The sequence below is a fragment of the Phacochoerus africanus genome, chromosome 10 (genome assembly GCF_016906955.1).
Source record: "Phacochoerus africanus isolate WHEZ1 chromosome 10, ROS_Pafr_v1, whole genome shotgun sequence".
In the NCBI taxonomy this organism is placed as follows: domain Eukaryota; kingdom Metazoa; phylum Chordata; class Mammalia; order Artiodactyla; family Suidae; genus Phacochoerus; species Phacochoerus africanus.
This window is the reverse complement of record NC_062553.1, coordinates 11,185,533-11,202,742: the sequence shown is the minus strand read 5'-3', so window position 1 is coordinate 11,202,742 and position 17,210 is coordinate 11,185,533. Positions and strand designations below refer to the sequence as shown.

The 17,210-nt window shown below is 44.8% G+C and overlaps 1 protein-coding gene across 1 annotated transcript in view; it reads left to right on the top strand.

Annotated features, from left to right (window-relative positions):
• PROM1 (prominin 1) overlaps nt 1-17,210 on the top strand; it is a 97,576-nt gene that overhangs the window by 43,023 nt on the left and 37,343 nt on the right. The window contains 3 exon segments of the mRNA XM_047798705.1: nt 5,209-5,329; nt 7,715-7,778; nt 8,673-8,762. Of these exon segments, the coding sequence (XP_047654661.1) occupies nt 5,209-5,329; nt 7,715-7,778; nt 8,673-8,762 (275 nt within the window).

The following is a 17,210-nucleotide window of genomic DNA, read 5'->3' as shown; positions in this document are numbered from 1 at the left end:
AAGTTGATCAATTATTTGAGGCTGTGTCAAATTTAAAACTAATTTATTTTACATAATTCATTGAATTTATGTATGAATTATAAGTTGGTCTAAATAAGAGTAATATTTGAGATAGTTTTATTTTTTGTTTTGTTTACTTTAAATTCAGACTAGAACTTTAAGCTTCTTTCTCTTTTTTTTTAACTTAAAATAGCTGCTTTGTTGTCTTCCTTTTGAAACATCTATTGGTTTGCAAGCATCTTCAACATCATGGTTTGAATAATACTTATGCATTGTTTGCAAGTAATCAAAACTAGCCAAGAAGATTAATGACCAGGGGAAAGCAAAGATCTCCTTATTATGTGAGAAGAAAGTACATCCACAAAATCAGAAGATCAGATAAATAAGAGGGGAAAGAATGTCAATAAAATCAGAAGCAGAAAGACAGAAAAAGAGGTGTTAGCCTCTGCTTATGTTGCCCAGTAGTATCATATTGGATACTACTGATAAATAATCTTTGTATATAATTTTTAAAAAATCCCTTCAGAAGCCCAGAGTAGTCCATTTGCCTTCTAGCAGGCTCAGTTCCATTTTATGGCTCTATACGAAGTGTTACAATTAACCATGACGTCGGTTTTTTAAATTAGACTTGAGTACTCTGATTTTCCTTGCATCCATCCATCTTTAAAGAAATGAAGTCTTTTCTTTTTCATTGAGAGAGGTGTAGATTTTAAGGAGAAAGATGCCCTAGGATCTATGGAATATATGTGGCCGTGTTCTCTCTCTGAGCTTTTCCAAAGGCAGCTGTGGAATGTTCCAGTTCCACAGATGCCGACGGATGTTTACGTAAGTCTGTTTGACCATCAGCAGAAGATTACATTTCCATGTCTCGCTGTGGACTGTTCCAGCAGATGAGACTTACTCCAGAAAAAGCCAACTTTCCTCTCCTTTCTTTACTTTGTGCTTGTCATCCCTGCATTTTTCGGAATTTCAAAAAGGTTAACAGGAACAACAAAGAGCAACAGCTGTGCCTTTATTTCTCCAGGAGAGAAGCATTTGTAAGTTTCCCAGTAAGATAAGTCAGTTCGTGCCAATTCCTGTGATGAAAATTGAATCCCAGTCACTTTTAGGAAGATGTGGCTATTTTTTCACAGTTCTAGGATATGATGTCCATTCCTGGCTTGGAGGCCACAAGCTTCTAGAAAAGAAATTGAGCCTGCATGCTTGAAAATCATGAGACTTTCCTAATGAGAGGGCTGCTTATTTCAAGTATAAATTGAAATGGAACAATTACTTTTAAAACGGAGGAGATCAGTTACAGACTGAAAGTTCTTATTTGGCTCTTATTGTCTAATTTCATCATCAGTAGAAATTGGTAGAAAAAATTGTTATAAATGTAAAAGGTTAGCCATGCCTTTAAAAACTTTAATTAATTTGAAGTATGAGAGTAAATTGATCTGTCCATGTAAAACATGGAAAAATGTAGTGCTAATATGTCTTAAAAATAAACTCCCACCTTGTACTAAAAATGTCAAGAGATTTTGTAGTACTGCATAAAAGTACATGTTTTTGATAGCTTAAAGGCTTTTATATCAAATATGGGAGAACTGTAGTCATTTGGCTATCCTTTGATTGAAATTTTATTCCCTTTTTGTGTGAGGTGAATTTCCCTTATTAGCCTCATATCGTAATAGTTAACTGGTGGTTGTTTAAAAAAAAATGAATTTATGTGGTTTTTGTTGTTGTTGTTGTTTTTGGCTCTTTAGGGCCACACCTGAGGCATATGGAGGTTCCCAGGCTAGGGGTCTAATTGGAGTTGTAGCCGCCGGCCTATACCACAGCCACAGCAATGTGGCCTCCAAGCCATGTCTGCGGCCTATACTATGGCTCGTGACAACGCTGGATCCTTAACCCACTGATCGAGGCCAGGGAGTGAACCTGCATCCTCATGGATGCTAGTTGGGTTCATTAACCGCTGAGCCTTGATGGGAATGCCTATGATTTATTTGTTTCTTTATTTTGCTTAAAAGAACACTGAATAATATGGAGTGTCTAAATCAGTAGCAACAAAAGTCATAGCTTTGAAATCCTCTGTGTTTAAATAGGAGTTTTAAATTTGAGATTGCAAATGGAGACCATCAGTTGGTTTGTGCAGTATTTAAAGTGCTTTCTTCTATTTGTTGCTAATATTTAAAAACGGGGAAGAAGTTACATGAAAAGTTTTACATACAAATCCAGATTGCCAGATTTTTATGAATCACTGGAAGATCTGGAAATACCAGCCTTCCATCACGGTAGCACTTGCTGGAGCCACAGAGCACCTGCCCCACCCCCATCTTTTATCCTCCAGGTCCCACGAGCCCACACCAGACCCTTTGCTCTTCATGCTTTCTGCCTGCCCCGTAGGCATCTGAATTTGCCATCTTTAATTTAAATATATAATTACAATGAGCTATGGGTCTGAAAATCAGCTCTGAAAATTTCTGAATTCCATCCCAGAATTGCATTTAGTACACGCTTTTTAAAAAACCATCAAGGCTTTCATTTGAGTTGGACCCCATAACTGAGTAGCAGAAATGTGTCTTTTTAAACACATGGCACTGAAATTCAGCATTGTATTGCAATGCCATGTTTACTGATGGGTGATCTTTGAGAAAAGGCATTTATTCCATAAGGAACAAAGCCTGTTTCTGACTTGGACACTCCTAACATATGGCTAGTCTGCTACATGGACCAAATGACACCAAGCCCAGCCCTTAAATCCACGAGCACACTCCGTGGACATGAGTCCCTCCACTACCCAGGGTCAACAAAGAAGCAACTATTGATAGGACAAAATGGGCCTGGAGCATGGCACATGACACATAATTTGGATCTGATAAGGGGAGAGAGCAAGGACCCCCAGTGTGGTGTGGAATCCTGTGGTGGACTGGTATATTCAGCTGGTGATCCCGACTTGTCATGGGAGAGAAGGTGTAAACTCGGGGTGGTCAATAAATAAAGCTCCAGATACGTTACTGTGACTCACCTTTTTTTCCTTCTGTTGACGCTTGCCCCAACGTTATTCTTTGGGACCCTTTGGCCTTATTTTGTATGAGTACATCATTTAAAAATTACTATTGCTATGTCATGTCAGCCTCATAAATACCATTGTGGACTTGAGATCCACAAAAACGGATTCTAAGGTGGTCCTTCCAAAAGTCAGAGAATATCGTTAATTTCACTTTTTTTAAAGCTTATCATCAGCATCAACCCAAACTGGAAAACTGTAGAGACCTCGTGGACCCCTGGTCCCCCTCTCCTTTGCAGCTTGAGAAGCCCTGATCTCATCTATTTTCAGTTTTGTGATACCAGCCGAAGCTCATAGAGGGAAAGGGACCTTCTTAAGGGACCTTCTGTGCGAGATGGGGTGTGAGACTAGACTGCACACCTCCTGCGCCTGCTCTGGCGCACATTCCACGGCAGCTGGTTCACCACGAGGAAGCTCTTCAACCTTGTGCCATGGACTTTGGGGGTTAGTTTGGAAAACCTAGTGCACCTATAGTAGTACTGCTGTGGGAAAAAATGTTTTAAGTGAGACCAGCAAGGCTCTTTGGAATGATTCATGATGGAAATGGGGTGAGAGACTCCCCATTGACCCAAGACTGAGAGCTTTCCTGGGAACGTGGAACTTTGGGGGCAAAAATGGATACTTGGCCATCGTACCTGTAAATATATGAATGCAGGCTGCCTACGATATTGCTTTTGGTAAAGAAGCAGAAGTATTCGTATTCTGCATAAGAATTTTTTTCCCCGAAGTTTGCCAATTATTTGCAAAACTTTTTTTTCTAGAAACATATTCACACCTTCCATTGGATGGTTACAAACTAACAGTTTACTGCAAACCATGTGACCTCTAGGGGGTGTGTTCTGAGTTTATGTAGTTGCTTGCTGCCATCTAGTGGTTAAATCCAACAGGGCCTTGGCAATTAGCAATTTTTAAATTTTTTATTATTTATTTATTTATTTTTTAGGGCCCCATTTGCAGCATATGGAAGTTCCCAGGCTAGGGGTCGAATCAGAGCTGCAGCTGCTGGCCTATACCACAGCTGCAGCAATGCCAGATCCAAGCCACATCTGTGATCTGTGCCACAGCTTGGGGCAGTGCCAGATCCTTAACCTACCGAGCAGGGCTAGGGATTAAACCGGCATCCTCGTGGATACTAATCCAGTTCTTAACCCGTTGAGCTGCAACAGGAACTCAGCGATTAGCAATTTTAAATGTAACATTTTAATGTTTTAAGGCTTTGACACAAAACAAACCAGTTAGTCAAATTAATTTAGTCAAGGGATTGTTAGTAACTGGTCAACCTTAAGGGCCCTTAAAATGATTAAATGTAGACTGGCTCAAAAAAAGTGTTGTTGTTGTTTTTTTTTAATTTTCATGTAGAGTAGCTTTTCATGCAGTGTTTTTTTAAACTCTGTGGAAGTACGTTTAGTGGAGAAAATTGTTCGCATCATGAGAACATATGTATGAATTTCCGTGAAGTGAATACACTGACTATGTCGCTACCCACCCCTCCTCCATGTATAGCCACTGACTCAGAGCGCCATCATTTTGCTTGGTTTTGTATTTCATATAAAATGGGATGACATAGCCTGTAGTCTATGGATGGTAGCTTCTCATGTCCCGTTTCGGTGCTAAAGTAAGCCATGTTCTTTTCAACCCGGACAATGCAATCACTAATGAAGACCCTTAGATTAACCCCAAACCTTAGAAAGCCCAAACTGTTCTTGTCATTTTAGTATTTTTCCTTAGAGTCTCCTTGAGGGGAGCGGAGGTACGCAAGCATGTGTGCGCATCCACGCCTCTGCACCGAGAGGAGGCTGTGTGCCTGAACTGAGCATCTGTACAGAAGTGGGGCTGTATTCCACACCCTGCCTTTTGACCTTTGTAACTTCTGTTTCTCCTACAACTTATGTGAACATTGTTCATTTGTAAGACTCATGTTTAACCGAACTGTGTGTTCCGAACGGATGTGTGTCTTTCTGAGCAGACTGAGTCCTGTGGCCCACGTTGGGTGGTGGGTGGGTGGACTGGGGGATCGGGGCAGGAAGGCTGCAGGGGGCTGGGGAGGAGGGGCCTCTGCACAGAAGAGCTTCTCCTCCGGGCTGCGGGGCTGCTCTGCTCCCGGCCACAGGGCCGTGGCTTCCACGGTAAATGATTTCCCTTCTTTGCTCTTCCTGCAGCATCGGTATCATCTATGGTTTTGTGGCAAATCAACACATGAGGACTCACATTGGGAAGACTTGGAAATTGTCAGAAAGTAATTTCAAGGATTTGAGAACGTTCCTGAATACAACTCCAGAGGTAAGGACCAGTCTGTGTATCCCATGATGCTTTGTGTCTGGGGCCTTTCACATGTCCTGTGTGTGTTTGGTTGGAATCTCATTTGGACCGTCTAGAAACCCAGTAATCAGTGTAGACAAGTGTTATCTTTTAATTTCACAGATGAAGGAATAAAGGCCTGGCAAGTAATTTTCAAAAGAGTATGAAGCATAATTTCAAAATCGGTGTTTTTATTGCATTTCAATTTATTACACTTTATTTTATTAAAGTATAACGTAAAACTGTAGCTCTTCTTACAAAAGCGCTTCACCCTTTTAAGGGTCTCGTATTTTTTTAGAAAGAAAAATTGTGGTACCACCGTCCATTCTTTTTTGGCGCTATCATTAACTCCCCCATGTTTGCTTGCGGTTACTCTGGTCAGGAAACCTTTTGGTTTTATAAACATTTATTTGCTCATTCTGTATAGGTGTGTAAAATTCCTTGGGAAGCACACACACACACACACACCAAAGTTGTCCTTGGGAAAAGAGGAGAGGGCGGCCTGCAGGCACTTTTTTCTATATCATAGAAGCACACTGAGAGCTTGCTTATTCAGAACATTTTTATAAACCTTTCAGCAGAAACCAACTCAAACAGATGATGCTGAATTCCAGGTGGCAACATTCAGAGAGAAGAAGGATGCCATCCTATTAAATCACTAATAAGAGCCTGCAAGAACCCACAGCCTCCTCACGCAAGGATGTGTTCTTCCAAGTTTAGTATGGTCTAAAAAAATGCCAACACATTAAATATAGTATTAGTTTTAAACTATGTGGTTGGCAAAGAGTGCAGGAATTTTTTATTTTTAATTATTGTTATTTTTTCTTTTTACAGTACACCTGCAGCATATGGAAGTTCCTGGTCTAGAGGTGGAATCAGAGCTGCAGCTGCCGGCCTCTGCCACAACCACAGCAACCCCAGATCCAAGCTGTGTCTGCAACCTACACCGCAGCTTTTGACAATGCTGGATCCTTAATCCATTGAGCGAGGCCAGGGTTCAACCCTCGTCCTCCTGGATGCTAGTTGGGTTCTTACCCTGCCGAGCCACAACAGGAACTCCAAGCGTAGGAATTTTTTAATATTGAGATTATAGAAGCTAATTTTATTCATAGTTTTCTTGCCCATGGAGAAAGGGAAATGCTTCATTTCCCCAATTTGTAAGTGAACATTCCTAATATTTTTTTACCCATCACTCTAAAGAGGCCAAAGTAAAATACTTTTCTTAAAAAGCTGGTAAAGTTAAACACTTCGCAACCATGGCTGTGAACTTGGGGACTGCTTTCATAATCTTGGCAAGAGAGCAAAGTGTTATGACTGGGGGAATTCATTTGGTTGGAAATAGATGAAAGAGCGCTAACAAACCTATAAAAAGTTGGGCAGAGAATGTCAGTAGTTGATTTACAGAGGAGATATAACTGGCCTCGAAATCATGAGATATTTAACCTTATTCTAGTAATTAGAGAAATAAAAAAATTAAATGATGATGTACTTTTTCACTGAGAAGATTGGAAATAGGTATTTTATTTAAAAATGATAACAGCCAGTGTGGCAGAGGTGAGGAAATAGGTCCCCTAGGACACAGTAGGAGGCAGGATAAGTGGCCCCAGCAGAGGCCAGTAATAGCTGCTAAATAAAATGATCCTAGGATGGTAGGCTTCACATGGCCTTGAATTCTTTGTAGTTCCTCCCTTCAGGAGGTGGATCTGTTTTCCATTCCCTCAAATCTGGGCTGCATCTGTAACCTGCTTTGATAAAAGAATGCAGCGGACATGACCTTGTGCTAGGTTTGACCTTAGGCTTCCAGAGACCTGACAGTGTCCCCTCTGGTCCTCTTGCTGGAGGGACCACTATGTGAAAACACCCAGGCCGGGCCACCTGGGAGGAGAGACCATGAAGAGAGTGGGGTCCATCTGTCTCCAGCCAGGCGATGCACACGGCCAGTCTGCAATGAGAAATAATAAATCATACTTCTTTTTTTTTTTTTGATCTTTTCTAGGGCCGCACCATGGCATATGGAGGTTCCCAGGGTAGGGGTCTAATCGGAGCTGTAGCCGCCTCTCTATGCCAAAGACATAGCAACTTGGGATCCGAGCCATGTCTGCGACTACACTACAGCTCACGGCAACGCCGGATCCTTAATCCACTGAGTGAGGCCAGGGATCGAACCCACAACCTCATGGACCCTAGTTGGGTTCGTAACCCACTGAGCCACAAGGGCAACTCCAGCCTTGGTGTGTTGTTAACAAGTCTGGGAGTGAGAAAATAGAAATATCTCTAAGAACTTGCTCTCTTTTAAAAATGCTATGATTCAGGACAGTTTTTGGATGTTAAATCTCTCTCTCCCCCCCCCTTTTTTTTTTTTTTTAGCAAATCGACTATATAGCAGAACAGTATACCACCACTAAGGAACGGGTGTTCTCGGACCTGGATAGTGAGTAAAATTTAAAGTTGCCTGGAATTTGTTTGTTCATTTTGGCTGGAAGACAGCATGGCCACCTGTCACAAAACACGGACTAAGAAATGAAGTATGCCGTTTCTGCAGGTTGGGTGTGAATATAGAAAGATAGCGAAACAGTATTTCCCCAGCGTTATTGACAGTGTGCTGTTTGTTACTCAGTGGTTAAACCCTAGCATTTATTGAAAGGATGCTCTGGCTGTCCTTTCCTCACAGGTGCCTCCTCCTCATGCCCCACGTGAGAGAGGAAATGGGTCTCTGTCAGGTCCGCCTGGAAACGGGGCCTCCAGAGAGACCTTGGCTTCTGGAATAGAGGGGTGGGTGGTGTATGTCCCCGGGGGCCCATGGGGAGCTTACACACAGCCCAGCTCCGTGGTTAGCAGCCAGGCGCTGTTTTGCCCTCAAGACAACATCTGGCAACATCTGGAGGCATTTTCAGTGTCCCAGTTGGGTCTGGCCCATTGGTATAGGCCAGGGATGCGGCTCAAATATCCTACAAGGCACAGAACAGTCCCCACAGCAAAGAGTGACCTGGTCCCGAATTTCGAGAGGACCTGGGTTCAGAACCCCTGGTCCAGCTGGGCAGATCAGGGATGCACACGGCTACGGATCAAGACGAGGAAGCCTTCCCAGGACAGAGAGCCCGGCTCTGCCGGGGGGCAGCCGGCGGGCAGCCGGCGGGGGCGTGGCCGCGTGCCAGGGGGACTCCCTGCGCGAGTCCGCGCCTGCGCGGGGCCTGCAGGGGACAGTGGCATGTCCCGGCCGGAGGGACTAAACCAGGCAAGGAAACCCTGCCTCGGGGAGAGACGGCGAGGGAAGAGGAAAAGGAGAGAACCCACCCTCTCAGCCCCTACGCTTCTTTGAATGTAGATATTAAAGTGTTGCTGGGAAGCAGAATTTATCAACAGCTCAAACCTAAGTTGATCCCTATGCTGGATGACGCCAAGGCCATGGGTGAAGGTAAGCACTGCCGAGGGTGACCAAGGCTCAGCCGCCCGGGCTCCCTTGCCCTTTCCTCGTTCTCCCTGAGAATTAGCTGGTGTGAGGCCCTAGTGCTCCCCGCTTCCTCCCCTCCCCTCCTTCCTTCCCCTCCCCCCTTCCTCCTCCCCCACTCGCTACTTCTCTTCCCCCCCCTTTCTTCCACGTCTGACCCTGGCCTATCTTTCAGTCTCTTCTGCCAACACCCCACTTTCCACTCCAGCCACGGATCTCAGTGTTCACTCTGATGGAAACCCTGGAAGGTGTCGTCCTGAACCGCATGCACTTCCTCTGCCTGAAAGGCCTCAGAACCTTCTTCATCTAATGTATATATTACCTCTATCCAGAAAAATTGGGTTCCTGGGAGTTCCCATCATGGCCCAGTAGTTCACAAACCTGAGTAGAATCCATGAGGACGCAGGTTGGATCCCTGGCCCTGCTCGGTGGGTTAAGGATCCGGCATTGCTGTGAGCTGTGGTGTCACAGATGTGGCTCAGATCCCGCGTTGCCGTGGCTCTGGCGTAGGCTGGTGGCTCCAGCTCCGATTGGACCCCTAGCCTGGGACTTCCATATGTCGCCCTAGAAAGACAAAGAATACAATAAAATAATAAAATAAAACAAAGCAGCAAGGCCTGTCTTAAGAATGAGCCTTACCCCTATGGTTGAATCTTTGCCAGTCACAGCAGAGGCTCAGTGGTATCTGAATAAGGGAAGATAGATGGAGGGAAGAAGAAAACAATTAAAAAAAAGTTTTCTTGTTTTTAATCCTTACGGGGATATTACTAGTGTATACCAGTTGTCCCAAGCCTACAACGAATACATTTGAACTCAGGTGAAATAAATCTTCAGCTTGTGGTTAATTTTGCTTCTGTCCATTAACCGTATTTCTTAGGGAAGGAGATGGGCTGGGGAGGGGTCCTTCCTTCCTTCCTTGCCCACCCTGTGAGGAACTAAGGCCTCTGCCAGTCACGTCGGTGACCGAGGAGGCTGATCCTCCAGCCCCAGTCAGTTCTCTGATGGACGCAGCCACAGCTGACAGCGTGACTGCAGCCTAAACCTCAGGAAAGACCCTGAGCCCAACCACTCCGCTGAGCCAATCCCACATGTATGACCCTCAGTTACTGTGTGAGATCATAAACCTTTGCAGTTGTTTGTTTGTTTTCTATTTAGGGCGGCGCTTGCGGCATATGGAAACTCCCAGGCTAGGGTGGAATCAGAGCTGGAGCCACTGGTCTCACCACAGTCGTAGCAATGCCAGATCTGAGCTGCATCTGCCACCCACACTGCAGCTCACAGCAACACTGGATCCTTAACCCACTGAACAAGGCCAGGTTCGTGGATTATCATGGGTTCATTACCACTGAGCCACAGCAGGAACGCCAACCTTCACAGTTTTAAGATGCTGACTTTGGGAGTATTCCATCCTGCAGCAATAGATAACTAATTCAGTGGACATCCCACAGTGACAGCTGTTTTCCTAAACTGTCTCCAGGCTCCAGCACAGGGAAAAGTAGGAGAATGAAAAGCTTCTGATTCCCTAGTCAATATACGCCATGCTCTGTGTGACTCCTTATCAGATTGTGATACTCCTTGATTTTAAGGCAGCATATATTGTATAGACCATTGGATTAATCAGCATCTTCTTTGGGGAAAAGAGGAACGTTAATCACATTAAATACAATGTTGATTAACATACATCCTTGTCTCACTAAAGTTAAAGCATAAGAAAGAAGGTAAAAAGAGCTGTTGAATCGGGGATCTGGTTGTCTTTAAAACCTGAAAGCTTTAAAACTATGAGTTGAAAAATAATGAGTGAAAGAATAAGTTCACAGGGATGATAGCACAGTGGGCTAATCGGGGCATCGTTTTAGATAATGAGCTCAGTGTCCAGGGAGTGTAACCTCTTCTTCCTGTTAATTAGTACATTTTCTTACAACTGAGCATTGCATGTCTTTCCTCCAATAACCACATTTATGACCCAGAATGAACTCTTTGTGATCATGGCCAAGAGATGGCCCCAAACCCATGTGTCACTGTCCTTTATTGAGAATTAAATGGCATTAGTCATACAATGAGCCAAGGAAAGACTTGGCAGGGTCTCCATAAGGAGGGTGTTTAAGCGCTGCTTAAAGATTAAAGAGTGGACCTTTCTCTCTTAAAAAGATGTTTGAAACAGTGAAAACCACTCTCCTTGATTTCAGCCCATTTTTACACCAAAGCCAGGATGTCCCTGATGTGGGAGGTGGGGGGCCCCTCTACTCACAGGAAGGTGGGCTTCCCCCAAATCCTCCTCCCAGTTTTGCATCTGTGCTGAAACAAAACAAAAAAAGATTTTGGAGGGCAGGTTCCAAGGCTTGCTTTGAGCCTCATCTCTGGGGAGGGGGGCATTGCCAAGGACTCTTGTTCCGTGGGTGTTGACAGTTTTTTTCACCTGGGAGCAGTTGTCATAGGTTGGCACCCGAGGAGTCCCTGTTCCCGCAAGCCTTCTTCCCAAATGATCACCCAGCCAACGGTGCCAAAAAATCACTTTTCATCTTTGGCACTGCCTCCCACCTCAGTGGTATGGTCACAATCCCTCTGTAGGTGAGAAGACACTGCCTGTTGTGTGTGTGGGATTTTGTGGTTGGTAAAACATCTTTTAAAGGCTATACCGTGTGAGCATCATAATGTCCCTGAGGAGGTCCCTGGAAGCTGTAAGGAGCCCCATGTTGCAGATAAAAGTCACGTGACAGGCCCAGAGCTTGGAATCTACACTCTTTGGTTAAATTGGATGCTTTTCTTCTCTATTGCTACTGATCGACTCTTACTTCTCTGCTTTAGAACAAACCCAAGAGAGAGATTAGAAACACCTCCTCTTGTATAACTAGGCAGTGACCTTTGCTGACACAGGGTTCCAAGGAGCAGGGAGGCACCCACTTTGGAGAGCTTCCTCCTGGCGGCTGCATCGGTGTGCTTCATGGCACCGGCAGGCTGCGAGGAGCTCATTAGGGAGAACAAATTTCACCTCAAAGTTGGCAGGTCTTTCTTGCTTGATCAGTTGAAAATCCAATCTACATAAACTAAGTCCCTTTGAAATGAAAAAAACCAAACAAACTCAAAAGGTGCTGCTCCTTGACCAGGCATGTAGGAATTTGGGCTTAAACATCAGGTGGTTACGGGGGTGGGGTGGGGGGGGTCTGTCTCTCACCAAGACAGTGCTCAGGATAGATTCATCTCTGTGAAGCGCAGACAGATATTATCTGTTCTGCCCAAGGAGGACCGCCTGCCCCTGGTACAGCAGAGATTTAAATCAGGGCTTCCTAACCTTTTTGGTTCTGTGGACTGGCGAATTCTGTGGACCTTTCCCCAGAATGTTTGACAATGCGTAACACGAAAGATACAAGATCGTAAAAGAGACCAATTGGGATGAAATATTAAAACACTTAAAAAGTGAATTTGCAGAGTTCCCGTCATGGCTCAGCAGAAACGAATCCGACTAGTATCCATGAGGATGCAGGTTCGATCCCTGGCCTCACTCAGTGGGTTAAGGATCTGGCATTGCCGTGAGCTGCAGTGTAGGTCGCAGACGTGGCTTGGATCTGGTGTGGCTGTGTCTGTGGCATAGGCTAGGAGCAAGAGCTCTGATTAGACCCCTAGCCTGAGAACCTCCAAATGCCTCAGGTGCAGACTTAAAAATACAAAAAATTAAATAAATAAAAATAAGTGAATTTATAATGGGATAATATGGGCTTGTTCATTAAGCCCATTAATAGTTTCTAGGAGAGGGTCTAATAACTGCCATAATTTCAAAGTAATGATGAACAGACACAACACTGCCAGGTATCGGCCAACACTGAACATTACATGAAAATACTTCTGGAGTTCCCATGGTGGCGCAGTGGAAACGAATCTGAATAGGAACCATGAGGTCCTGGATTCGATCCCTGGCCTCAATCAGTGGGTTAAGGATCCATTGTTGCCGTGAGCTCTGGGGTAGGTCGAAGACGAGGCTCAGATCTGGCATTGCTGTGGCCGGCAGCTGTAGCTCTGATTAGACCCCTATCCTGGGAACCTCCATGTGCCGTGGGTGTGACCCTTTAAAAAAAGAAAAAAAAAAAAAAAGAAAAAAAGAAAAAAAAAATCTGATTTCTTTAGCGACGTTCAGCGGCACCAACAGAGATCCACTGTCCACTTTCATAAGAGAATCAAAGGCTAAAGTGTAAGGAGAGTCTAGTGGAACTAAAGATGTGAGTTTGGTTTAGTTTGACTTTTTTCTTCCAAGCGCACACATCCCTTTGAATTCCTTCCACAGACCCCAGGTTAAGAACCCCTGATTTCACCTCACATAGTTCATGTTTATCCAGGTAACCTGATTACATCAGAAACAAGGAGCTCTGGCTTGTCATTAGAGTTGAATGAATAATCTTTTTTTTTTTTTTTTTTTTTTTTGCTTTTTAGGGCCGTACCCATGGCATATGGAACTTCCCAGGCTAGGGGTTGAATTGGAGCTACGGCTGTCGGCCTACACCACAGCCACCGCAACGTAGGATCTGAGCCACATCTGCGACCTACACCACAACTCCTGGCAACACGGGATCCCCAACCCACTGGAGCAAGGCCAGGATGGAACCCACATCCTCATGGATACTAGTCGGATTCATTCCTGCTGCACAACAGGAACTCCCTGAATGAAGAACCTTTAGTGACTACTTTGTCACTTGCTATTTGAGCATTTCTGCTGCAGGAATGACAGTGACGCCCAGACTTCTTCCACAGAGACCTTTTCCTTCCATAGCTACCCCTCCCTACCTCGCCCGGTCCTGTGTCTCAGCAGGAAATATTCCTCACCTGGCAGGAACAGAACTATGAAAAGAGGGTGGGCCTGGTGGCTCCTTACTCTTTCATCTCGAGAGTTCATCACTCGTGCCAGTGGCCACAGAAAATGCCTTCCCTCCCCACTGCCCTCAGCATCCCTCTTGCCAATGGTCCCTTAGGTCCCCTCATTGTAGCTTCCAGTGTTTGCACTTGACCAACGGATTAAAAATCCTTTGGGCTGACTCAAACTTTTATAGTCAAATGTCTCCAGTCATCTCTTTCATCTTCTTATAAATAAAATTTAAGAATAGTAAGAGAATAAAACATTTTTGAGGAACCTGATTCATACAGAAAGTCCCTATCTCTGTCTGGCTTTCAGCTAAGTAGATTATTCACTCAGGCAACTGACACTAGCTTCAGGTGAGGCTTGATCCAGTGCTGAGATTCTTTCCATCCAGCTGTTCTCTACCATGTCTGCATCACCCTAATGCAGACGTGCCTTGCAGTTGAAAGAGGGCTGACTCTAGTCACACTGGCCCTCCTGTTCAACCAGTTTCCCTCCAGTTGTGTCGTCCAAGGTCCCATGGCCAGCTCTGAACCAGTGCTACGTAGGGGGAATGGGTTGGCTGGGGGCAGTCAAGGCCCACTCCTTCAGCTGCAGGTGGGACTCTGCTACAGCATGGAAGAGGGGTGACATGGCTTCGGAGATGTCAGCCCAGCAACATCCATCAAAGCAAGTTTGTAGAAATGATGGGCCATGAAGTACAATTTAGAAAGCTGTTGAGTGTTGAGGGTCTGCCACGTGCCACTGCCACATACCAGGCACTTTTCTTGTATATATCAGTCAGTGCTCACAGGAACTCTGGGGGTGGGGCTGGTTAACCTCCGTTGTTACCAAGTTAAGACAGCGAGGCTCAGAGGTCATGAAACTTGTCCCAGATGCGGTAGCTGGGAAGTGGTGAGTTGGGATTCAGACCCTGGTCTGACTCTAAAGCTGATGCTGCCTGGACCATAGTGGATGGTATTTGGGTACATGCAGGTGTGCTAAGATGTAGGCTGCTTCTGTGTCATCCACGGCAACACAGCACAGTGTAACTTTGAAAGAGGAGGTAGGAATCTGGAGTTTAAGAGCTGATGTGACCACAGGGTGATGGGAGGCACCTCTGCACCCCAGATCCCTCATGAGTCAGTGCATTTGGAATATCAGTCTGCCAAGATCGCTTCCTGCTCCAAAATGATGCAGAGGTAAATGCTGCCCCAAGGTATCTGAACGAGGCAATGTGGTTGACCTGTATCATTTCTCCCCCCACGTTTTGCCCAGTTTTTAATGTTTGCATTCCAATTCTATCTGGATGGAAGTCAATTAAAACAGATTTTATTATTCTTTTTAGTACATCCTGTATTATTGAAGTTATATATATATATTTTAAAGCCCAGCCTGAATGAGTTAAACGTTTAGCCTCTGGTGTTCCAGGCATCTTAAAATGGACTTAATAAACTGCTTTGGCCCAATTTTTGCTAAAAATTCTCTGCGGCCTTAATGTGACTAGTGGCCTTTGGAGAAAGGAGAAACATGCAAATGGATTTGTGCAAAGCATATTTGAGCTGCAGGCCAGGGCCCCTAAGGGAAGTGTGCTATGAGCTGGTAAAATGTAAATTAGCTAAAAACTGAGACTCTCAAATATCTTTCCGCTGACTTCAGATTCGTAATAGATGTGATGTTGGTGGGCTAGGAATGACTCCCAGAGTTATAACCCCGTAGACTTTTTATAAAATGTGTCGACGCCTTTGGGCAACACATGTGTTTGTTAATTCTGAATCCTTCTTGGGACCCGGCAGGATAGTACGCACAGCCCGGAAGGTCTGCACATGGTACCTAATCGGACCCATGTTTTCCGGGCCATCAACGCATTCTATCATCCATCATTTTTTATTGTTGTTGTTTATTTCTTGCCTTTTTTTTTTCATTGCTCAATGAGTTTATCACACCTGGAGTTGTACAATGATCATCACAATCCAATATTTCTTGCCTTAGTATAACTTACCTTGAAGTCCAAGTGGAAGGGGCTATGAGAGATTAAACCACAGAATTTAAACTGTGAGGTGTGATGTGAGTTCTATTCGGGGAGGCTCTTTTGCGTTCTGTTATGTGGTTCTGGATGTAGCTGTATTCTTTGCTTCTCATTTCCCTATGGTTGATATTTATCGAGCCTCTAGCATGAGCTGGGTACTAGCTCCACGCTTTGCTGATAATCCTAGGAGGTGAGTGGAAAAGAGGAGAATCTGAGGCCCAGAGAGACTCTTTAATAAAGTCTTCATGATTAGCGTAGTCTCAACTATTGGTACGATATGACCGGACCAAAATTCAAGAGAAGAGATTATTTGAAGAGGACTCTACGATTTTTCTTTTCAGATAAGGTGATAGAATCTGGAAAGGAGGGTTGGATAGTCCAATTCTGGAAACCTCCTGGGGCTCAGAGTAAGTCCTCAAAGCTAGGTTGGTGTGCCATCTTGATTGATATGGGTAGTGCCATCTCTAGCAGCAAACCTGCTAAGGCACAGTCTAGAATCACAGACTCTCCTAGCAACCAGGAGACGACCCAGTCACTTCCTAATTTACAGATGAGCAAAGCAAGGTCCCAAGAGATGAGTTTGCCACAGGTGCTCTAACGGAGTAGAAGAACTGAGGTGAGACCTCACACTACTGTTGGCCATGAAAGTGTGTGTGTGTGTGCGTGTGTGCGTGTGGTTTTAGCCCTGAGTTTTATTCAGTTGCAGGGAAGATTAGGGAAACCAGGCTTGAAGGGCTTTCACATTTTTCCTAGCAACACCCAGTTGTGGCCTGATGTCCTGCCATCTGTTTTGTGAGCCTAGAAGACTTATTTGCTTAGAAGAAAAGCAATGAGCTCTAATTTCAATTTCACATCTTTTACTGCTGTGATTTTTTTAAAAATTTTATTGTATTTATGTACTGCTCTGATTTTAAGTCACTGTAGAAAAGAGCTGTCGTTTGCCACCTCCCTAGTCATGAATATGGGTTTCTATATCCCAGAGAAGTCAGGGGAGCAGACAATTATGAGGGTTTTCCTAGTCGAAGAATGTTCTACACAGTCCTAGGCCATGGGGCTTCCACAATAAAACAGGTGGACTCACTGCCATTGAGGAATTTCCATCTGGTCATTCTGATCCCCACATTCTGTGGTGGTGTCACCATTTGCAGATGGGGAAATTGCCGAAAGAATGTTCGGGAACCGGCATCCAGTTACCCAGCAGGTAGCAAAGCTGAGATCTGTACCTAGACTTGCCTGCATCCCAACTTGTGATCTTAACTGTTGCCGTGTCTAATTCCAGCTCTTGGAATATTCAGGGCTGAAATCTGCCGGGTGATCAGTTTGTATGTGAGTTGAAACTGCTTGGGATTGAAGATGCTAGCTTGTCTGAGCTGACCTCTTTAAGGCCGGGCAAGGCTAGGGCCAGCCACCCCTCTTCCCGTGGCTGCTGCTCCCTCAAGCTCCAGCCACATTCCTGGGTTCATACTTACTCGAAAGAGCCCCCAGCTGGGGAAGCTGAGCTGATTGAAGTAGCTGTAGAGGTGGAGGAGGCCAGCAGCACCCCTGTGTTCCCCTCTCAGACTGG